Source organism: Pristiophorus japonicus, chromosome 2 (assembly GCF_044704955.1).
Source record: "Pristiophorus japonicus isolate sPriJap1 chromosome 2, sPriJap1.hap1, whole genome shotgun sequence".
Taxonomy (NCBI): domain Eukaryota; kingdom Metazoa; phylum Chordata; class Chondrichthyes; family Pristiophoridae; genus Pristiophorus; species Pristiophorus japonicus.
Window position 1 is genome coordinate 55,747,471 of NC_091978.1, and position 24,404 is coordinate 55,771,874.

A 24,404-nucleotide genomic window follows, 5' to 3' on the forward strand; every position below is an offset into this window, starting at 1 on the left:
GCAGTAGCCCAGAAACATGGGCACTCGGCCATTTTTAAAGAAAAATGCTGATTTGTCTCGTGGACCTCTGGAAAGGCTTGGGATTGAATGTTGGTGATTTTTTGGTGTCTGAAGGAGTGCTTTTAGCAGCACTGTTGAATAAATCACCTGCTGAAATCAGTGAGTGCTGCTTTTCACTGCTAAACTTCAAGAACAGGTGCTGCATAGGTGCATGCAAATTAAGGACTGTGCGTTTTGAAAAATAAGAATGTCAATTCAATTCAATGGAACAACGTCCACCAAGAACAAAGAATTTCTTGCATGAGGAAGTGGAGATATTAGTCAACGTCATTGAGCAGAGATGGCAGGAGCCAGATACCAGCAACAGAGGTCACATAAAAGTGCCACCTTAAGAAACGAAGAAACGTTGGAACCAAGTTGAAGATTACTGCGCAGTGGTGCATACCATGAGATCTGGAAGCCTGTGTAAAAAGAAATGTCACGACCTTGGTCAAGTAATTAGTGTAAGTAATATTTTCATTTTTTAATGTAATTGTAACGTGACTATCTGTATGTCCCACCCTGCAGAAAGACGCACTCTGTAAAAAGTTATATTTTACTCTTTGCAGAAGAAATTGGCCCACAACAAGAGGGAAGCAACTCGAACAGGAGGAGGCACGTCCAATCTGCATCCACTGTCACCCTTGGAACAGAGGGTAGCTGCTATGATGAGTCATATATGGAGAAAAGCAATCAGTACAGCACAAGCTGGGCCCGCACACGAGGAAGAGGGTAAGTCCTGAAATTGCATCGTGGCCCTTCAAATCAACCTGCTGCCTGGCCTGCTATGTGTGAGAGTACTCATGCCACCTATCCTGCCCCCTCCCTTGCTGTTAAACATTTGACTGTTCTGATGTATTTTGCAGAACATGATGATGTTGATGTTGCTGCCGCCAACCCTGAGGATCCTGAAGATACAGAACAAGAACCAGTACAACCAGATGCGGACGATCCAGACTGGATGATGGCGGCAATGACTGAAATGTCTACAGGAGAGAGCTTCCAAAGTAATGCTTATGAGCCCCCATTAAGGGGCATCAGAGTTTCAACCCCTTGCATAGGTTCTGGTTCCACCTTCCATGGTTTTGATTCCGATGTTGCGGGTCCCAATGGTGCTGCTGGTGTAATGCAGCAGTTTACAGCCAGTGCACCACCTTCCGAGCCTGCTCCTCCCACTCGCATATGTTCTGGTTCCACCTACCATGGTTTTGATTCCGACGTTGCGGGTCCCAGTGGTGCTGGTGATATAATGGAGCAGTTTACACCCATTCACCCACCATCCCAGCCCACGGCTCGCACTCGAGTGCTGCCGTCTGGAACACCGAGCGTCCCACTGTCCCAGCCCGCGTCTCCGTGTGTAGTGGTGCCGTCTGCAACACCGAGCGTCCTAGCCCGCGCCTCCCTGTGTAGTGGTGCCGTTTGGAACACCAAGCGTCCCACCGTCTCTCCCAGTGTAGTTGTGTCATGATGCAGACCCAGGCAGAGGAAAAGGAGATTGGAGACACGCTCTCCTGAGATGCAGCGTGCAACAGATGCAGCTCAGGTTGTGGCATTGGGTATGGAGACAAATGAGCTTACCCGATCACTCATCGGTAGTGCCAGTGCAATGGGTGAAGAGGTGACGGTCCTGACGGGAGAAATAGCAGCAATGACATGGGAAATGAGGGAGGGCATGTCCGAGGGAGTGTAATCAACGGCACAGGCCGTCAGGGAGGGCATGCAAGCGACGGCACAGGCCCTCATGAAGATAGCTGCTGCAATAAGGGCACACAGCCCCGCCAATCAAATGACACCCCCATGAAGAAGTGAACATTCATTGAGATGTGGATGAGGGATGGTTGCAGCCTTTCTTTGCTGCTTTTTCTTGTTCTTGTTCTTGATGTAGCTGTAGTAGTGTTTTTCAAATTGAAATTGTTTTGTAAGTTTTGTAACTTTACAACTTATAAGTGATCTTAGGGTTTTAAGTGATCTTAGGGTTTTAAATGCTCTCACATTTTGTATCTTATTTAATTTTGCACCTAAAAAGTGATCCTGAAGTCTAAGTGATCTTAAGAGTGTAAGATTTTTCACATTGAAATTGTTCTGTAACTTTACAAGTTTAAATGATCTTAAAGTTTTTAAGTGATCTTCAAGAGCCATTTTAAAAAGTAAAGTCTGATACAACAAATATTTTATTACAGTGACGTTAACTTTTCCATAAAATATTTTTTCATTAAAACTGATTCATCTTCCATTAACACAACACAACGTAGGAACTCCAAAGAATAAACAGGTCCATGCGCAACAGTGGTCGCAGAACCCTCAGGCATCAGTAATTGAAGCGTTCACAGATGAGCTGCTCTGCATCCTTCCTCTGACCTCGTGCTCCGGCATCAGGCACTTGCATGCTTACCTGATCGTCGTCATCATCCTCATCCTGCTCTTCCAAAATACTATCATCAGGCACTGGCCCCTCACGTGGGTCTTCTGGTTCCACTACCAGCTCCTGCTGCCTCATGATGGCTAAGTTATGGAGCATGCAGCACACAACAGTGATGTGACCAACAATCTGAGGGGAGTATTGAAAATGGCCTCTGGAATGGTCCAGGCATTGGAAACGCTGTTTTAATATGCCAATGGTCCTCTCAATGATGCTGCGCCATGTTGTATTGACGGTCAGCTTTTGTCCGTGTCACGAGTAGGGGCGTCATGAGCCAGGTAGTCAGGCCATACCCTTTGTCTCCCAGTAGCCAGCTCTGCCCTTCTGGCTGCTGCTCAAACATGTCAGATATAACGTTGTCGCGTAGGATGAACGCATCATGGGTGCTGCCAGGGTATCTCGCATCGACTGACATGATGCGCTGCTTGTCGTCACACACGAGCTGCACATTGATGGAGTGGAAACCTTTCCTATTCCTGTACTGCTCAGAATCCTCCACAGGTGCTCGCAAGGCGATGTGGGTACAATCAATGCAGCCCTGTACCTTTGGGAAGCCAGCAATCCTGAAGAAGCCCACAGCCCTCTCATTGGTCACTTGTGCGGTCATTGGGAAATTGATGAAGTCATTCCTCCGCACACAGTGCAGTCGTGACCTGGTAAACGCAGGCATGTATTGCATGTTAAGAGATGGCGCACACTTCCCCAGTTGTAGACTGAAACAATCCCGAGGCATAGAAGGCAAGTGCAGCTGTTACCTTCACTTCAACAGATAAGGCAGTTGGCATTCTGCTTCTGGGCTGCAAATCTGCTCTCAGCATATCACAGATCTCAACGACAACTTCTCTGCGGAAACGCAGCCTTTTGACACAATCAGCCTCACTCATGTCCAAATACAAGCGCCTGGCTCGATTGCCGACGTGGGTAAGGTCTCCTGCCCATCAGCCAATGGGCTATGACGTTCCTGGTGAGGTGAGCTCTAATCAATTCTCTCCTATGCAGTGAATTGCTGGCGAACCATTGCATAATCCGTGGTGTTGACAATGCAGCACCCATACTGCAATTACAAATTTAAGTTTCAAACTGGCTATCTGGCTGCCTCTCCCTGGCCGAATGGCCTCAGCCTCCCTCGCAGCTCGAAGGCTGCTTGCTGTGTCTTTGGCCGCCGTCAGCCCCTGCCACCGCCCTATCCCGTGGCCGAATGGCCTCAGCCTCCCTCGCAGCTCGAAGGCTGCTTGCTGTGTCTTCGGCTGCCGTCGAGTCACTGACGCCGCCCGTCTTCTACATGGAAGGCCTGCCTGAAGCACCGCAGCTCGAAGGCTGCTGCTGCTTCACACAGGTAGGCATATTCAATATTTTGTATTTGCTTTGTTTATAATTTTTTATTCAGGATGGCTCTTTATTTGTATAAGTAAGGCTGTTGAATGCTTGAAAAATTTAATTACTTCTCTTCCCCCACCCACCCACCACCCCCTCGTTCCTTACGCCTGATTTGTAACCTACGCCTGATTTCTAAAGTGTAGGCAAGATTTTTCTGAGCGTACAAAAATCTAGACTTACTCCATTCTAAGTTAGTTTGGAGTAAGTTTTCACTGCCTAAACTTTCAAAACAGGTGTAAGTGGCTGGACACGCCCCTTTTGAAAAAAAAAATCTGTTCCAAAATAAAACTGTTCTAACTGACTAGAACTGGAGCAAACTAAATGCCGCAAATTGCAATTTCTAAGATACTCCATTCTAAACCAGTTGCTCCAAAAAAATTGGAGCAACTCAGGCCGAAACTTAGAAACATAGAAACATAGCAACATAGAAAATAGGTGCAGGAGCAGGCCATTCAGCCCTTCTAGCCTGCACCGCCATTCAATGAGTTCATGGCTGAACATGAAACTTCAGTACCCCCTTCCTGCTTTCTCGCCATAACCCTTGATCCCCCGAGTAGTAAGGACTTCATCTAACTCCCTTTTGAATATATTTAGTGAATTGGCCTCAACTACTTTCTGTGGTAGAGAATTCCACAGGTTCACCATTCTCTGGGTGAAGAAGTTTCTCCTCATCTCGGTCCTAAATGGCTTACCCCTTATCCTCAGACTGTGACCCCTGGTTCTGGACTTCCCCAACATTGGGAACATTCTTCCTGCATCTAACCTGTCTAAACCCGTCAGAATTTTAAACGTTTCCATGAGGTCCCCTCTCATTCTTCTGAACTCCAGTGAATACAAGCCCAGTTGATCCAGTCTTTCTTGATAGGTCAGTCCCGCCATCCCGGGAATCAGTCTGGTGAATCTTCGCTGCACTCCCTCAATAGCAAGAATGTCCTTCCTCAAGTTAGGAGACCAAAACTGTACACAATACGCCAGGCCCTGTACAACTGTAGCAACACCTCCCTGCCCCTGTATTCAAATCCCCTCGCTATGAAGGCCAACATGCCATTTGCTTTCTTAACCGCCTGCTGTACCTGCATGCTAACCTTCAATGACTGATGTACCATGACACCCAGGTCTCGTTGCACCTTCCGTTTTCCTAATCTGTCACCATTCAGATAATAGTCTGTCTCTGTTTTTACCACCAAAGTGGATAACCTCACATTTATCCACATTATACTTCATCTGCCATGCATTTGCCCACTCACCTAACCTATCCAAGTCACTCTGCAGCCTAATAGCATCCTCCTCGCAGCTCACACTGCCACCCAACTTAGTGTCATCCGCAAATTTGGAGATACTGCATTTAATCCCCTCGTCTAAATCATTAATGTACAATGTAAACAGCTGGGGCCCCAGCACAGAACCTTGCGGCACCCCACTAGTCACTGCCTGCCATTCTGAAAAGTACCCGCTTACTCCTACTCTTTGCTTCCTGTCTGACAACCAGTTCTCAATCCACTTGGTGCCCCCGATAGCTTTCCCCGGCAGGAAGCTTCTTGTGGTTGGGTGGCGCGGGCACTCTGCCATGGCCGCCATTTTATTTTAATTGTCGGCCGACTCCAAAATTGGCCCGACAATGGCAGCCACAGGTTCGGCCGGGCCACAACAGGCATCCCGGCACCCCTTTTCAGAAACTTAACTGAATCGACCATATCAACACCGTGACTATAAAAGCAGAGCAGAGGCTGGGTACTCCATGACAAATAGCTCTCACTGCTTGACCCCTTAAAGCCTCCAGTCAGGAGTGTGACGCAACACCCATGACTCTCCTGGATGGCTGCAGCCACAACACAAAAAACCCACCACCATTCAGGACAGAACAGTTTTCATGATTGGCGCCCATCATTGGGTTCAATATCCATCCCCTCCATCACCTGTGCATTGTAGCTGCAGTATGTATGACTACAGATGAACTACAGCAACTCTCAAGTTTACTTTGACAGCACCTCCCTCCCTCCTCTGGAGCAGCAATGTTGTGAAAACACCATCAGTTCTAGGTTCTTCTCCAAGTGACATGCCATCCTTTCCTTTATTGTCATGGTGCAATATCGTGGACTTCTCTACCTGACACCATTGTGGGAACATAATCCGTACAAAGATTGCAGCAGTTCCAGGAGAAGAATCACCACCACTATCTCGGGGCAGCTAGGGATGAGCAATAGATGCAGCCTTGGGGCATTGCCACATCCTGAGAATAAATAATTTAAACAACTGGAGAACTCCCTACTCTTCAAACAGGATCAATGAATCTTCAAATGTCTCATCTGAATGGCCCCTCTGACTTTGCAGTATTTCCTCAGTATTGCAGCACAATGTCAGTTTAGATTCTTGCCTAGAAGATGGTTGGTATTGCAGCCAAGATGAAATATGGAGCGGGGTGGGGGCTGAAGAAACTAAAAATACCATTAGGCCTCAACATTTATAGACGTCTCTGTCTCATGAAATGCAAGATGTCATTGAAGCTTGAATGACTCAGAACCTGAAGCAAATACCACATTTGATAATATTTGTGAAAAATTAAACACGATTTGTCACTTAAAAAATATTTTCAAAGCTCTCCTGACAGTTCAGTTGGCAAGTACATCGCCCACTACAGAATTGAGCCAAATAGGCCAGGAAGGTCACAGGCTTGATCCCACACCCCAGAGGAATTAGCATAAATTGCATTTTCTAAAACAAAAAATGTGTAGCTTATTTATCATTTTATTATTGGGCAACTAGGCAGTTTTTTTCATGGCACAAATGCAATGCAGACTTTTATTTTGGGGGGCGGGGGGGTGGGGGAGGGAACAGCAGCTTGTTATGTTAGCTATTTTTCACGCAAATTGAAAAAACTTCTAATTACTTTCTTAAACTGAATTTGTATCTTGGCAGTAGTTTAGTAAACAAATTAAATTAAATTTTAATATTCTCTCCTCCTGAACTATGGTTCCATGGGTGGCAGTAACTGGGCAAAGTGGTAATTCTTCATGTATGAACTTGGACTGAATGTCAGCAGGCTATTCACAGCGAGAAACCTCACAACTGAGCCTGATCTTGCCCTTACTTATAATCTGTACATTTATACTTTCGACCAAAGAGATTATCCAGTCCCAGTTTGTGGGAGCTTGCTGTGTGTAAATTACAACAGTGACTATACCTCAAGACATACATTGGATGTAAAACGCTTTGGGACGTTTTGAGATTGTGAAAGATGCTATATAAATGCAAGTCTTTCTTTCATTCAAATGATTTCCCTGTCCCACCAATCTAGCTGAGGAATACTTGGAAGCCAGCTGCAGAGATCAGCTAACTCAAAGCAGAACTGGAATCAAGCCTGAACCTTACTGCTGTGTACTACTCAGTTTCACACTGGTTACTGTACTTACACTAATTGAACAATCTGAGTTGTAGTGTACTAGTTTTAAATCAGTTATCACATGAAAAAACTCCTAGAAAAAAATACTATATTTTTGAACATACATGCATTGTAATCACCACTCTAGCCTGACTTATTTCAATCTGCATGGTCATCCAGTTACAAAATGAAATATATAATCACAAGCAAACTAGTACTACACTGAGGTATAAGTGCTGTAGAGTTCAACAAAGTAGCTCATATTGGATGCACTAAAGCAGCTTTAACTCACCACTTCATGGACAGAACGGTTGAATGAATCTTCTTCAGTTAGGATTAGCAGAATAATAAGTGCCATGTATACGTGGTGAGAATTCCGCTCTTCAACATGATACAAAATCTCAAGAATTGGAAGAACCTGCAAATCAAAGCGCAAAACAACATCGAGAGTCACATATACAGACACACAATTAATTCTCACTCCATATCCCCAACTACCTAATCATTTGTTTCCCACTTTTTAAATAAAAAGTCTCATTTGCAGGCACAATATTTAGCAATTAACCTGTAAACTCATCCCTCCACTACCACTTTTTCCCCTCTTCTCCTGAAAGCAGTAACTTAGGCTCCAATACAGTTTCTTGGGTCCATGTGCCAATTTCTGATATGTGAGCACAGGATGCATTCCCACATAAAGAGGGAAACAGATACGTCAAAAGCAGGCACAATCTGGTACTCCATGGTGGAATCTGGATTTTGCCCACAATTGCACCCCTGCCCCATCCCGTTCGTGATTATGAGCAAGCGTAAATGCTGAACAGAGTCCAGAAAAAAGGGAGAAAGGGACAGAAAAAAAAATTATTCACCCCAACAAAAAAGACCAGAGGAGTTATCAGAAGAGATTGGAAGTAATCCACTCCAATTTATGGGCTGAATTTTGGCCACCATTCTGTGCTGTTTTATTGGCGTACGATGCTTCTTTTTCGAACAGACTAAATTCTGCAAATTTCGCCAAAGTTTCTGCGCCGTTCTAAAGTAAGTATATCCGATTTTTATAGTTCACGATTTTTTTACGTCACTGGGGGTGGAACCTGCCAGGTGCGCTACTTCTGGCCATTTTAAGCAAGTTTAGCCAAGTACGATATTTTTCTAAAACGGCACACTGCATCCTCTGAAAAACCTTCCCTACACAAAGAAATCGGCGCAGAGAAGAGAAAACTGGTGGAGAGAAGACACCATTGTTTTAGCTGAGCTGAAGACATGGCACCGGGGGGCAGGGTGGGCCTTTCGGCCCGGTATGGCAGTGGCGGCGGGGCGGGAGGGGCCATTCGGCCCGGGATGACAGAAGCACCAGAGGCAGGGAGGTGCCATTCGGCCCGGGATGACAGAAGCACCAGAGGCAGGGAGGTGCCATTCGGCCCGGGATGACAGAAGCACCAGAGGCAGGGAGGTGCCATTCGGCCCGGGATGACAGCAGCGTCATTTTCAGTTTCCAGCCCAGTCTCAGCCCTTCGTCAGCACTTTCCAGCCTCAGCCCGTGGTCAGTTTCCGTTTCCAGCCTCAGCCCGTGGTCAGTTTCCGTTTCTAGCCTCAGCAATTCAGAGCATCACTCGTTACCCTGGCAACATCAGAGCTCAAGGCCAATATGCGGCGCAGCAAATTCAAAGTTAATTCCGGCGAAACTCAACTTTTTTTTCTGGCACAGTCGGCCCACAAAGAAAATGTGACGTACCTCTTCAACTGTACCAGAAATCGCCCATGTGGAAAACTGAGCCCAATTTCTTGGCCAAAGAATAATGCATGGTCTCAAACTAAAGAGAAAAACTTTCTTTAAAAAAAATGGGATGTTATGACTGTTTCTTCCCTTGATAATAGTTCAGTAGGCTGGTCTTAATTGCTAAATTCTTTGTAAATGGTTTAGTAGGTTCAACTGCCTGCAATTGCTAACTATTCACTATTCTACACAAACTATGGCAAATTCAGTTACATGACCCAAATAAATGTTGTGGGTCTATAAACTCTTCAATTTGTTTTCTCTGGTTCTCTTCTGAAAGCAGACTCATGCTGGGTACAGTCTTACAGGTGGTGCCAGACACCTTTTGTGACCTAGGTCAAGTGCCATTCTTCATATACAAAACTAGATAGTGAGTTCTGACATGCTATTTGAGTGTGGGGAACAATCACAACAAATACGGAGCAGCAATCAACAAAGCAAACAGAATTTGGAATTACTCGCCCAAAAAGCGGTGGATGCTGGGTCAATTGACATTTTCAAGACTGAGATTGGTAATATTTTTGTTAGCTAAGGGCATCAGGGGACATGGTTAAAGGTGGGTAAATGGAGTTGAGGTACAGATCAGCTACGATTTAATTAAATGGTGGAATAAGCTCGAGGGGCTTAAAAGCCTACTCCTGTTCCTATGCACTTGACCAATACAGTAGAATGTAAGTCAGAGAGAGACATAATCAAACTATATAGTGCTGTGGCTAGACTGCACCTTGAGCACTGTGTCCAGTTCAGATCAACAAGAAATCAGGGAGATATGCAAGTGCTGGAGGCAGTGTCACAAGTCTGATCCCTTTGTTAAAGGTCTGAGTTATGAGGAAAAGTTGTAGGCCTAAAAAGGAGGCATCTGAGAGTTGGTTTTATGGATAATTAAAGCAATGAAAAAAGTAAATCTGGATTATTACTTTAAATTAAATTGAGAGTAGCACAAAGGGACGGGTTCAAATTAGTAACAGGTAAATTTAGAATTGATGTCAAGAAATTCTTCTGCACACAAAAAGTGATAAAAATTTAGAATGGGCTTCCAAACAGTGGAGGCAAAAACCCTGGAATAATTTAACAATTAAATGCAGCTGGGGGGGGGGGGGGGGCGGGGGGAAAGGTGAGTGTAAGTCTTTCTGGTTGGATGAAGAAAGATGGACTAAATGACCTTTCTGATCCATAAGGATCTTGTAATGACAACCAAGCCTGGATTTTAAATGGAAAGGACAAAAAAAGAGGGAAATCAACCAAAGTTTGCACTGATTACTATCCAGTGACACCTGCTGGAAAGAATGCATGTGGACTTTGGATGAGGATAGGATTGAGGTTCACTGTGATGCCCATCTGGTGAAAAGCCTCCTGATACCCACTGACTAGGCTCAAAAACAAATAACCATTTGGATCAGACACCAGTGAAACTACCAATAAGAGTCTTCACTTTTGTGAGATGGGGAGGGGGATTGGGAGAAAATATATTGAATAAACAAAAAAAAAATATTCTCAAATGTTACAGTGCTCTTGCACAAAGCGAAGATATTATTTATCCTAGGGAGCAGTGGGGATCAGTTGTACTTGTTCAAACAGAACAATGAATGCTTGGAAGCCAATGATGGCTCCTTTTTATTGAAAGTATGTTATTATTAGTGTGATCCTTAAAATTAAGCCAAAATTCATGGTGGTTAAAGTAAATCACCAACCCAGCATATTTTCAAACCACAAATTCTAAAATCCATCCAACTTAATGTCAAAATTGAAACCCCTTTCTTCATTTGACTCATTCCATTGTGTTATGTCATGCGTAAAATAGATAATACAAAATGAAAAGTTTAGATTCAACTTAAGACAGCAATTGAAAATACAGATTCCAATCAAAATTAAAAGGATTCAAAAATCATAATTTCAGTAACAAATCTGTTATTAGTCAGAATTTGAAGTCCACTGCTAGTAATTTACAGAGGCAGTTTTCTTTAAGATATTCTTTTCATATCCATGTGTTCATGGATTAAGTACTCTGGCACCGGAGGATGCTCAAACCTACACTCCTGATTTGCCAGATCTTAGTTAGGTCACAAGAGAAACAGTGCCTCAATTACATCACCAAATTTGCCTTTGCTAAACATCGGGTGGACATGGAGCGATGTGCTGCAGCAAGGTTAATATCCTGCCTTAAGAAACATGTCTTCAGTTTAAATGCCTTTAGAGAGAACCAAAAAAGACCAAATAAGTTGAAATAGGAGAAACGCAAGGGTAGATATGATGGGTCTTTAGTTCTAGTTTGCTCTGCAACCTCTTTTCCAAAAAGCTAGAAATCAGCAAAGGAAATACAGGAATTTTTTAAAATAAAAAGGAGAGTGAATCTTGCTTGTGGAACAAAGGAATTTAATCAGCGTACATGGGTTGCATGTCTGTGTCCATTTTCTGTAGATAAGTACATGAATTAAGGCAGAAGAAGCTACAGTGTAGTAAGATTGGCTGCCTTCCCCAGCATCAGCAGTTTACAGCAAAAAAGAATTACATTCTGTAAAATGAGAACAAAAACAAAATAACCACCAAATCAAATTCTCTAAACTTTCCAGTATTCACATTTAACCCCATCAGATTTAAACCACAGCCTGTCACTAACAGAAACACATTTATATACTGCTTTGGCAATGCTACGAGCCGTCATGGCTTAGTGGATAAAAGCATCACCTAGTGTGGCAATTGGCCATGCTGATCAGAGTGTACCAAATTTTATTTCTCGTCTGTGTGGATCTCAGCCGGGACAGAAGATTGGTTGCTAAAACTAGCCTTAGCCCTTACAACTGAACCACAGGAAGAGTCAACACCTTCAGCGAAGAAAAGAAAATTGAGAGAAAGAGTGCAATGCATCTACTACTCCCAAAAAGTCCAAAGCACACTCACCAGATTCTCCACATCAGTACGCGCCAACACATATGTTCTCACATTTGGGTTCTGATGCAACAATGTATACAGCAGAAGAGTTGCCTGGTCAGATTTCTGCTGCTCGTACAGTGCTGTATACAAACTGTTGAAATTTATCTGGAAGGAGTAGGAGTTTGGTGACTGAAGGGCAGTGTTATCTGAAAGAAAGGATTACAACAAGCAAATAAAAGTATCTGGCAAACTGGAACTTGAAGACTGTTCTCATTTATAATTTTATACAGGTACTCGTATAATAAAAAAGCAGTAGCACAGTTGGCACATCACTTTATTACCTCAGCAAATCAATCATTCAGTGTCTTAGGTTACTCCAGTGTAGAGGAGAATAAAATATACCAGATTATAGGTACACGTGAATTGCAGTCGCCAATGGAAGAACTGTTGTGTCCCTGGTGTGGGAGGAAATCAATATTGGCAGGTATTGCATCTCCTGTGGTTGCATTGGAAGGTCCCAAATGAAAGGCAGCTAAAAGTACGGGTGTTGAAAAGGGGAACAAAGGTACAATTGGGGTTTCAGTCCCCCAAGAAAGCAGAGATGGAAAGGGGGGATATGCTTTATGGTGGGATCGTATTATAGGTGGTGGAAAATGACCAGAAAAAAGCAGAGGTTGTTAGGATGGAAGATGATTTCAAGTGCAAGCAGAGGTCTCAGCTTATTGTACTGGCTTATTTTCTTCCCGCTTCAAGACTGGTGTTTCGCTTCATTTTCACTTTTAATTTCAAACCTGCTGCATTCGCAACTTGATTCCAACCCCCCACCCCCCTTCTGTTGTTTTATTTTCTCAAGTTTGTTTAAATGGCTTTCTCCCTCAACTATTTGCACATTCTTTTGTCTCTTTTTAAATCTCTGCATCATCTGTTGATTTACTTTTATATTTACAAGTCTGCAGGTCATTCAACCCATTAACTATTTCTCTTTGACTGGCATATTCTTTCCCTCTCTCTATTTTTTCCAACGTTACTAAAATGCTTATTTACCCTTCAGTCATTTCTGAAGAATAGTACACACTTGAAACATCAATAATGTGTCTTTTCTCTTTTTGGAGGGGGAGTAATCTGTTTACATCCAACATTTTGTTTTAATTTCAGATTGCTATCATTTAGTTTTTCCTTTTTTATTTTAACAAAATCATATTTTCTTTGTAAATCCAAAACTGGACTGATTTTAAAAGGGTTGTTATAGAATCAGGTGATCATTGATGACAAAATACAGAAAGTGGTGGTACTGTGCTGCGGGGGTTCGACTGCATTTTCTCAAGACGTACATTAATTTAAAATACAATCCCGACTTTAATACTCCATATTTGATAGCTGCCACGTGTCCCTAAATGGTGTCCCTAATTCTTAAATTCTTAAAAAAGGAAAAATGAGCATCAATGACTTAGACTTGAATGTGGGAGTATGATTAAGAAATTTGCAGATACATTAAAATCGGCTGTGTGGTTGATAATGACGAAAGCTGAGGACTGCAGGAAGATATCAATGTACTCGTCAGGTGGGCAGAACAGCGGCAAATGGAATTCAATCCAGATAAATGTGAGGTATTAGGCTGGATTTTCGGCTTTTTGCGATTTTGTCCAATTTCGGGTGCAAATCGCGGCGGAATCAAAAATTGAGCGCCGGGTTAATGTTAGCGCCAGAGCATGCAACTTTTGCCAAATGAAAGTTCATGAGGCGAGTTAGTGCTAACTCCGCTGTTGCACCACAGAACATGTGCGCCGGAGCCGAAAGTTACGGCGCTAAAAAAAAAACAACCATTCTGCACATGTGGAAATTTCTTTTTCCCCTGGCACTTCTGGTCTGCTGTCCGATCGCATACGCAAAAGCAGGTCGTGGCCGCGCGCATGCGCAGTACACCCGGGAGTGAATGAGCCATTTTAAAATTCGATTTTGATCATGGAGGAGGAGGATTGTAGACAGCGTGCCAGGCGATTTAGCCAAGAGGCTAACGAAGTTCTCGTGGGGGCTGTGGAGAGAAGATAGCAGGAATTATAGTGATGGGGTGGATCTAGAGCCCTGCCAATATGGAGGGAAATCGCTAAGGAGGTCTCTGCCTCAGACACAGTGGCCAGGAGTGGGAAACAGTTACGAAAAAAGTTCAATAATCTTTGTAGGGTCGTTGAAGTGAGTACAATTTTTTATTGATGCACTCCTTTATTACTTCAATTATAAATCTGACACTATTTGTTCTCATGCTTTTGGTGCCTGTCAGCAGTCTGTGGGTATTCTCAAGCAGTTGCTGTCTCTCAGCACTCTGGGTTGCCTCCTAAAATGCATGACACATAGGTAGGCTTAGTTTGCACCCGATTTGCCATGAATGACCTTTTACACATTATTAAGATTGCTTTCTGAGATCTCAGAAGATATTTCCGCACTTCGATGTCCTCCTAATGAACCACATGCAACTTCCAAGGCCATTAAACAGAGAACTGTGCTTTGGTGGCTATCTGTCTGTACCCCCCGGTAACCATTCCCATTTTCATCTTTGCAAGCAAAGAAATCTCATAACCGCCATGAGCAGGTGCAGACAGGCGGCCGTCCGCCTCAGAACCTGCCACTCACCGACCTCGAGGAGCAAGTGGCAGGCCTCACTGGTGTCTCAGGTTGGGCAACTGCCACTGAGGGCACTGACCCTCGCTTGGAAACTGAGGGCAAGTCCTGCACACGCCCTGGGCTGGGTTGGGGCAATGTGATGCAGTGTCTCTGAACAAGAAATAATGAAGTAGCAGTGGTCCTTCAAATGAGCCTGTGCTATGTGACCTTCCACATATCACCCTGCCTCCTCCCCTGCTGCTAATCACTTGTCTGTTGCTTTCTACTTCCAGATGACCAGCCGCAACATCCCTCAAATCAACCCTCCACGTCAGGCCAACATGTGGAGGAGGAGGAAGAGGAAGGAGATGAGTTCAGAGATCAGCCAACTCCAGGGCAATTGCAATCTACCACTCGTTTAGCACCGGGAATCACCTCGTCTGAGAACAATTATGTAACTTTCTCGGGGTTTGAGACCTCCAAGACTCCTGGGACTAGTGGCGTGCAGCAATGCAGTTCCGGGGTCGAATCCCGTATGCCATCTCTCCGGAGGGCGAGTCGGCAAAGTTGGTCTGCTGACAGACAGGCAGACGTGGAACTGGACATAAAAACTTAAGAAATAGGAGGAGTAGGCCATACGGCCCCTCGAGCCTGCTCCACTAATTAATACGATCATGGCTGATCCGATCATGGACAAAGGTCCACTTCTCTGCCCGGTCCACATAACTCCTTATTCCCTTATCGGTTAAGAAACTGTCTATCTCGGTCTTAAATTTATTCAATGACCCAGCTTCCACAGCTCTCTGAGGCAGCGAATTCCACAGATTTACAACCCTCAGAGAAGAAATTCCTCCTCATCTCAGTTTTAAATAGGCGGCCCCTTATTCTAAGATTATGCCCCCTAGTTCTAGTCTCCCCTATCAGTGGAAACGTCCTCTCTGTATCCACCTTGTCAAGCCCTCTCTTAATCTTCTATGTTTCGATAAGATCACCTCTCATTCTTCTGAATTCCAATGAATAGAGGCCCAACCTACTCAACCTTTCCTCATAAGTCAACTCCCTCATCTCCGGAATCAACCTTGTGAACCTTCTCTGAACTGCCTCCAAAGCAAATATATCCTTTCTTAAATATGGAAACCAAAACTGTATGCAGTATTCCAGGGGTGACCTCACCAATACCCTGTACAACTGTAGCAGGACTTCTCTGCTTTTATACTCTATCCCCTTGCAATAAAGGCCAACATTCCATTTGCCTTCCTGATTATTTGCTGTACCTGCATACTCACTTTTTGTGTTTCATGCACAAGGACCCCCAGGTCCCTCTGTACTGCAGCACTTTGCAATTTTTCTCCACTTTAAATTATAATTTGCTTTTCTATTTTTTCTGCCAAAGTGGATAACCTCGCATTTTCCCGCATTTTCTTCATCTGCCAAATTTTTGCTCACTCACTTAGCTTGTCTATCCATTTGCAGATTTTTTTTGTTCTCCTCACAATTTGCTTTCCCACCCATCTTTGTATCATCAGCAAACTTGGCTACATTACACTCGGTCCCTTCATCCACTATAGAGATTGTAAATAGTTGAGGACCCAGTACCAAACCCTCTGGCACCCGATTAGTCACTGTTTGCCAACTGGAAAATGACCCATTTATCCTGACTCTCTGATTTCTGCTAGTTAGCCAATCCTCTATCCATGCTAATATATTACCCCCAACCCCGTGAACTTTTATCTTGTGCAGTAACCTTTTATGTGGCACCTTATCAAATGCCTTCTGGAAATCCAAATACATCACACATCCACTGGTTCCCCCTTATCCACCCTGCTCGTTACATCCTCAAAGAACTCCAGCAAATTTGTCAAACATGATTTCCCTTTCATAAAACCATGCTGACTCTGCTTAATTGAATTATGCTTTTCCAAATGTCCCTGCTACTGCTTCCTTAATAATGGATTCCAGCATTTTCCTAAAGACAGATGTTAGGCTAACTGGTCTATAGTTTCCTGCTTTTTGTCTGTCTCCTTTTTTAAATAGGGGGGTTACATTTGCGATTTTCCAATCCGCTAGGACCGCTCCAAAATCCAGGGAATTTTGGTAGATTATAACCAATGCATCCACCATCTCTGCAGCCACTTCTTTTAAGACCCTTGGATGTAAGCCATCAGGTCCAGGGGACTTGTCTGCCTTTAGTCCCATTATTTTACCGAGTACTACTTCATTAATGATAGTGATTGTATTAAGTTCCTCCCTATCTATATAGCCCCTTGATTATCCACTATTGGGATGTTTTTAGTGTCTTCGACCGTGAAGACCAATACAAAATATTTGTTCAACATCTCTGCCATTTCCCTGTTCTCCATCATTAATTCTCCAGTCTCATCCTCTAGGGGACCAACATTTACTTTAACCACTCTTCCTTTTTATGTACCTGTAGAAACTCTTGCTATCTGTTTTTATATTCCATGCTAGTTTACTTTCATAATCTATCTTCCCACATCATTTTTTTTTTGTCATTCTTTGCTAGCTTTTAAAAGTTTCCCAATCCTCTGGCCTCTCACTAGTCTTGGCCACATTGTATGTTCTTGTTTTCAATTTGATACAATCCCTTATTTCCTTAGTTAGCCACGGATGGTTATCCCTTCTCACAGTCTTTCCTTCTCATTGGGATATATTTTTTTGTTGCGATTTATGAAATATCTCTTTAAATGTCTGCACTGCTCATCAACCGTCCCATACTTTAATCTATTTTCCCAGTCCACTTTAGCCAACTCTGCTTTCATACCTTTGTAGTCTCCTTTATTTAAGCTTAGGACACTAGTTTGAGATCCAACTTTCTCACCCTCCAACTGAATTTGAAATTCAACCATGTTATGGTCACTCAGTCCTAGAGGATCCTTTACGAGGAGATCATTTATTAATCCTGTCTCATTGCACAGTACCAGATCTAAGATAGCCTGCTCCCTCGATTGGTTCTGCAAAGTACTGTTCAAGGAAACTATCCCGGATACACTCGATGAACTCTCCCTCAAGGCGACCCTGGTCGATTTGCTTTGTCCAATCAATATGAAGGTTAAAATCGTCCGTGATTATTGCCGTTCCTTTTTTACAAGCCTCCAATATTTCTTGATTTATACTCCATCCAACAGTGTAGCTACTGTTAGGGGGCCTACAGACTACACCCACCAGTGACTTTTTCCCCTTATTATTCCTTATCTCCACCCAAACTGATTCAACATCTTGGCCTTGTGAGACAATATCATTTCTCACTAATGCACTGATCTCATCCTTTTTTAACAGTGCTACCCCACCTCCTTTTCCTTTCAAATTGTCGAATACCCCATAATATTTTGCTCCCAGTCCAGGTCACCTTGCAACCACGTCTCTGTAATGGCTAGCAGATCATACCCATTTGTATCTATTTGTGTAGTCAACTCATCTATTTTGTTACGAATGCCATGTACATTCAGATGAAGAGCTTTTAAATTTGTTTTTTTTACCATTTTTTCCTGCTTTGACCCCACTTTCTGATTCACCTTTATGTTAATATAAGAACATAAGAAATAGGAGGAGGAGTAGACCATTTGGCCCCTCGAGCCTGTTCCGCCATTCAATAAGATCATGGCTGATCTGATCATGGACTCAACTCCACTTCCCTGTCAGCTCCCCATAACCCTTTACTCCCTTATTGCTCAAAAATCTGTCTATCTCCGTCTTAAATATTTTCAATGACCAAGCCTCCACAGTTCTTTGAGGCAGAGAATTCCACAGATTTACAACCCTCAGAGAGAAGAAATTCCTCCTCATCACAGTTTTAAATGGGCGGCCCCTTATTCTAAGACTATGTCCTCTAGTTTTAGTTTCCCTTATGAATGGAAATATCCTCTCTGCATCCACCTTGTTAAGCCCCTTCATTATCTTATAAGTTTCTATAAGAGCACCTCTCATTCTTCTGAACTCCAATGTGTATAAGCACATTGAACCGACTCAACCTTTCTTCATAAGTCAACCCCTTCATCTCTGGAATCAACCGTGTGAACCATCTCTGAACTGCCTGTAATGCAAGTATATCCGTCCTTAAATAAGGAGACCAAAACTGTACACTCGACTCCAGGTGTGGTCTCACCAATACGCTATACAGTTATAGCAGGACTTCTCTGCTTTTATACGCCATCCCCCTTGCAATAAAGGCCAACATTCCATTTGCCTTCCTGATTACTTGCTGTACCTACATTCTTGTCCCTTCCAGGCACATTCTGGTTTTCATTTCCCCCAATGCTACCCTGCTCTATTGCCTTCTCCTTATTCCTTGACATTTTAAATTTTCGCTCACCTGAATCCTCCCCCCGAACCCCACTAGTTAGTTTAAAGCCCTTTCTACGGTCCCCCGCTGATGCCTGAAAGGAGCCAGAGACATAGAAGGCAAGTGCCGCAGTCACCTTCACCCTGACGGGATTGCAGTCCTGTTGCCACTGGTAGGCTGTAGGTCTGCCTGTATGAGCTGGCATAGCTCTGTGACCACCTTTTTTCCGAAGCGCACCTTCTAACGCACTGTGCCTCAGAGAGCTGCAGATATGAGCGATGTTCCCTGTAAACTCATGGGGGGTAAGGGCTCCTCCCCATATGTCTGTAACCTCTTTGATTACGTTGAAAATGATCATCAATCAGCCTTCTTCCAGCTCGACGCTGTATAAATATAGCAGCCAGGATTAATGGCTGACATAGTATGGCCCCCATCTTTTAAAATGTCCTTAAAAACAAACTATAAACTCACAAACTTCACAATCAAAAACATGCAGTAGCGTGGCGTTTCTTTCCCAATGTTTTTAATCGCTCAGAACTCCGACTTTCTCCTCCGTTTCCAAGATGGCACTGTTAGCGCCTGGAGCGCCCGGGGTGCGACTACTTTTTGCTGGCGGGTTTCCGGGCGGACGCTAAATCGGGCTATATGCTCGAAAGTTCCACCCAGGGTGCTAGCACAGCGATGCATGATGATTTACGACGTCGAAACGGTGAAAACAGCGGGCGGGCACTAAGTTTTAGTGCCGCCACAAAACCATTGCCGAAATTCCATCCAGGCGCAAAATCTTGTGCGCCTTGTTTCACGCAAAAAAAAATTATTTTTATGTCCCGCCCAGGCACTAAACGGGGCATAAATCAGCCGAAAGTCCAGCCCAATGCATTTGGGGAGGTCTAATGAGGCAAGGGAATACACATTAAATGGTAGGACATTGAAAAGTGTAGAGGAACAAAGGGACCTTGGAGTGCTGATCCACAGATCCCTGAAGGTAACAGGCCAGGTAGATAAGGTGGTTAAGAAGGCATATGGAATACTTGCCTTTATTAATCTAGGCATGGAATACAAGAGCAAGGAAGCTATGCTTCAACTGTATAAAACACTGGTTAGATCGCAGCTGGAGTACTGCGTGCAGTTCTGGTCACCACATTACAGGCAAGTTGTGATTGCACTGGAAAAGGTGCAGAGGAGATTTACAAGAATGTTGCCTGGACTGGAGATTTACAAGAATGTTGCCTGGACTGGAGAATTTTGGCTATGAGGAAAGATTGGAGATGCTGGGTCTATTTTCTTTGGAACAGAGGAGGTGAAGGGAGACCAGATTTGAGGTGTATAAAATTATGAGGGGCCTGGATGGAAAGTACCTGTTACCTTGGCAGAGGGGTCAACAACCAGGGAGCATAGATTTAAAGTAATTGGGGAGAGGTAGAGAGAGATGAGGGGAAATTTATTTACCCAGAGGGTGGTGGGGTCTGGAATTCATTGCCTGAAAGAGTGGTAGAGGCAGAAAGCCTCACCACATTTAAAAAATACTTGAATGTGCACTTAAAGTGCAGTAACCTACAGGGCTACGGAACAAGAGCTGGAAAGTGGGATTAGGCTGGATAGCTCTTGGTCGGCCAGCATGGACAAGATGGGCCGAAATGGCCTCCTACCGTGCTGGAAATTTCTGAGATTCTATGATTCTTTTTTGAAACAGCTGATACTTGTCTTCATGACATTTCGATAATACACAATGGGCTCAATTTTCCCCAAAGCTGTTTGCTGGTGTACTTGAAGAGTTACGCCCGTTTTTTTGGGGACAATATACGGCAAGAAAAATGTTCTAAGTTTCCACGTTTGATTTCTTCATTTTAGCGCAGCCGAGCCTGTCCTTTAGTTTTGGGGGTGGAGCCATGATCTGCGCCAAAGTAATCGAGTTGCCACGGTAACCAGGGACACAATGCGGGATGAGGCTGGAAAGTAAAACATAGAAAACAGGTGCAGGAGCAGCCCATTCAGCCCTTCGAGCCTGCACCACCATTCAATATGATCATGGCTGATCATGCAACCTCAGTACGCCACCCCTGCCTTCTCTCCATACCCCCTGATCCCTTTAGCCATAGGGGCCACATATAACTCCCTTTTGAATATGTCCAACGAACTGAACTCAACAACTTTCTGTGGCAAAGAAATCCAGAGGTTCACAACTCTCTGGGTGAAAAAATTTCTCCTCATCTCATACATAAGAACATAAGAATTAGGAACAGGGGTAGGCCATCTAGACCCTCGAGCCTGCTCCGCACTCAACAAGATCATGGCTGATCTGGCCATGGACTCAGCTCCACTTACCCGCCCGCTCCCCATAACCTTTAATTCCCTTATTGGTTAAAAATCTATCTATCTGTGATTTGAATATATTCAATGAGCTAGCCTCAACTGCTTCCCTGGGCAGAGAATTCCACAGATTCACAACCCTCTGGAGAAGAAATTCCTTCTCAACTCGATTTTAAATTGGCTCCCCCGTATTTTGAGGCTGTGCCCCCTAGTTCTAGTCTCCCCGACCAGTGCCTCTATCTTGTCTATCCCTTTCATTATTTTAAATGTTTCTATATCACCCCTCATCCTTCTGAACTCCAACGAGTAAAGACCAAGTGTACTCAATCTATCATCATAAGGTAACCCCCTCAACTCCAGAATCAGCCTAGTGAATCGTCTCTGTAACCCCTCCAAGGCTAGTATATTCTTCCTTAAGTAAGGTGACCAAAACTGCATGCAGTACTCCAGGTGCGGCCTCACCAATACCCTGTACAGTTGCAGCAGGACCTCCCTGCTTTTGTACTCCATCCCTCTCGCAATGAAGGCCAACATTCCATTCGCCTTCCTGATTACCTGCTGCACCTGCAAACTAACTTTTTGGGATTCATGCACAAGGACCCCCAGGTCCCTCTGCACTGCAGCATGTTGTAATTTCTCCCCATTCAAATAATATTCCCTTTTACTGTTTTTTTTCCCCCCCAAGGTGGATGACCTCACATTTTCCGACATTGTATTCCATCTGCCAAACCTTAGCCCATTCGCTTAACCTATCTAAATCTCTTTGCAGCCTCTCTGTGTTCTCTACACAACCCGCTTTCCCACTAATCTTTGTGTCATCTGCAAATTTTGTAACACGAGAACTCTGTCCCCTCTTCCAGGTCATCTATGTATATTGTAAACAGTTGTGGTCCCAGCACCGATCCCTGTGGCACACCACTAACCACCGATTTCCAACCCGAAAAGGACCCATTTATCCCGACTCTCTGCTTTCTGTTAGCCAGCCAATTCTCTATCCATGCTAATACATTTCCTCTGACTCCGCGTACCTTTATCTTTTGCAGTAACCTTTTGTGTGGCACCTTGTCGAATGCCTTTTGGAAATCTAAATACACCACATCCATCGGTACACCTCTATCCACCATGCTCGTTATATCCTCAAAGAATTCCAGTAAATTAGTTAAACATGATTTCCCCTTCATGAATCCATGTTGCGTCTGCTTGATTGCACTATTCCTATCTAGATGTCCCACTATTTCTTCCTTAATGATAGCTTCAAGCATTTTCCCCACTACAGATGTTAAACTAACCGGCCTATAGTTACCTGCCTTTTGTCTTCCCCCTTTTTTTTTTTAAACAGAGGCGTTACATTAGCTGCTTTCCAATCCGATGGTACCTCCACAGAGTCCAGAGAATTTTGGTAGATTATAACGAATGCATCTGCTATAACTTCCGCCATCTCTTTTAATACCCTGGGATGCATTTCATCAGGACCAGGGGATTTGTCTACCTTGAGATCCATTAGCCTGTCCAGCACTACCTCCCTAGTGATAGTGATTATCTCAAGGTCCTCCCTTCCCACATTCCCGTGACCAGCAATTTTTGGCATGGTTTTTGTGTCTTCCACTCTGAAGACCGAAGCAAAATAATTGTTTAAGGTTTCAGCCATTTCCACATTTCCCATTATTAAATCCCCCTTCTCATCTTCTAAGGGACCAACATTTACTTTAGTCACTCTTTTCCGTTTTATATATCGATAAAAGCTTTTACTATCTGTTTTTATGTTTTGCGCAAGTTTACTTTCGTAATTTATCTTTCCTTTCTTTATTGCTTTCTTAGTCATTCTTTGCTGTCGTTTAAAATCTCGATCCTATATAGCTTACCCCTTATCTTTAGACTGTGACCCCAGGTTCTAGACTTCCCCAACATCGGGAACATTCTAGCTGCATCTAACCTGTCCAGCCCCATCAGAATTTTATAAGTTTCGATGAGATCCCCTCTCATTCTTCTAAATTCCAGTGAGTATAAGCCTAGCCTATCCAGTCTTTCCTCATATGTCAGTCCTGCCATCCCGGGAATCAGTCTGGTGAACCTTCGCTGCACTCCCTCAACAGCAAGCACATCCTTCCTCAGATTAGGAGACCAAAACTGCACATAATACTCAAGGTGCGGTCTCACCAAGGCCCTGTACAACTGCAGTAAGACCTCCCTGTTCCGATACTCAAATCCCCTTGATATGAAAGCCAGCATGCCATTTGCTTTCTTTACTGCCTGCTGTACCTGCATGCCTTCCTTCAATGACTGATGTACCATGACACCCAGGTCTCTTTGCAACTCCCCTTTTGCTAATCTGTCACCATTCAGATAATAATCTGCCTTCCTGTTTTTGCCACCAAAGTGGATAGTCTCACATTTCTCCACATTATACTGCATCTGCCATGCATTTGCCCATTCGCCTAACCTGTCCAAGTCCCCCTGCAGCCTCTTAGCATCCTCTTCACAGCTCGCACTGCCGCCCAGATTAGTGTCATCTGTAAACTTGGAGATATTACACTTAATTTCTTAGTCGAAATCATTAATGTATATTGTAAATAGCTGAGATCCCAGCACTGAACCCTGCGGCAGCCCACTAGTCACTGCCTGCCATTCTGAAAAGGACCCACTTATTCCCACTCTTTGCTTCCTGTCTGCCAACCAGTTCTCTATCCACGTCAATACATTACCCCCAATATCGTGTGCCTTAATTTTGCACACTAATCTCTTGTGTGGGACGTTGTCAAAAGCCTTTTGAAAGTCCAAGTACACCACATCCACTGGTTCTCCCTTATCCACTCTACTAGTTACATCCTCAAAAAATTCTAGAACAGCTCGCAACCTGCACAAGCACATTAAAATACATTGCAACAACTTACCTCCATTAAACTATTAAAGTCCCCACCCACCCTCCCGATGCCAGTGCTGAACCCCGCACTTATCCCAGGCCAAAAGGCCTTCCGGTCCCCCGCACCTAGCCCTGGCCGAGTGGCCTTCTCCCTCCTGGTCCCTGCACCTAGCTCTGTCCGACTGGTCTCCTCCCTCCAGGTCCCCACACCTAGCCCTGGTCGACTGGCCTCCTCCCTCTAGGTCCCCGCACCTAGCCCTGGCTGAGTGACCTCCTCCCTCCCATCCCCGCACCTAGCCTTGGCCGAGTGGCCTCCTCCCTCCCGGTCCCCGCACCTATCCCTGGCCACGTGGCCGGTCCAGGTCCCCGCACCTAGCGCTGGTCAAGTAGCCTCCTCCCTCTAGGTCCCCGCACCTAGCCCTGTCCGACTGGCCTCCTCCCTCCCTGTCCCCGCGGCCTTCTCTCTGCCAGTCCCCG

The 24,404-nt window shown here is 44.3% G+C and overlaps 1 protein-coding gene across 3 annotated transcripts in view; it reads right to left on the reverse strand.

The window, feature by feature from the left end:
- The window catches only part of dym (dymeclin), a 669,399-nt gene that overhangs the window by 387,187 nt on the left and 257,808 nt on the right, over window positions 1-24,404 (reverse strand). For all 3 annotated transcript variants that reach the window (XM_070867483.1, XM_070867484.1, XM_070867482.1), the window contains exons 10-11: window positions 11,887-12,065; window positions 7,507-7,632 (exon numbers count right to left, since the gene is read on the reverse strand). In XM_070867483.1, coding sequence (XP_070723584.1) covers window positions 7,507-7,632; window positions 11,887-12,065 — 305 coding nt within the window. The remainder of the gene's footprint in view (window positions 1-7,506; window positions 7,633-11,886; window positions 12,066-24,404) is intronic.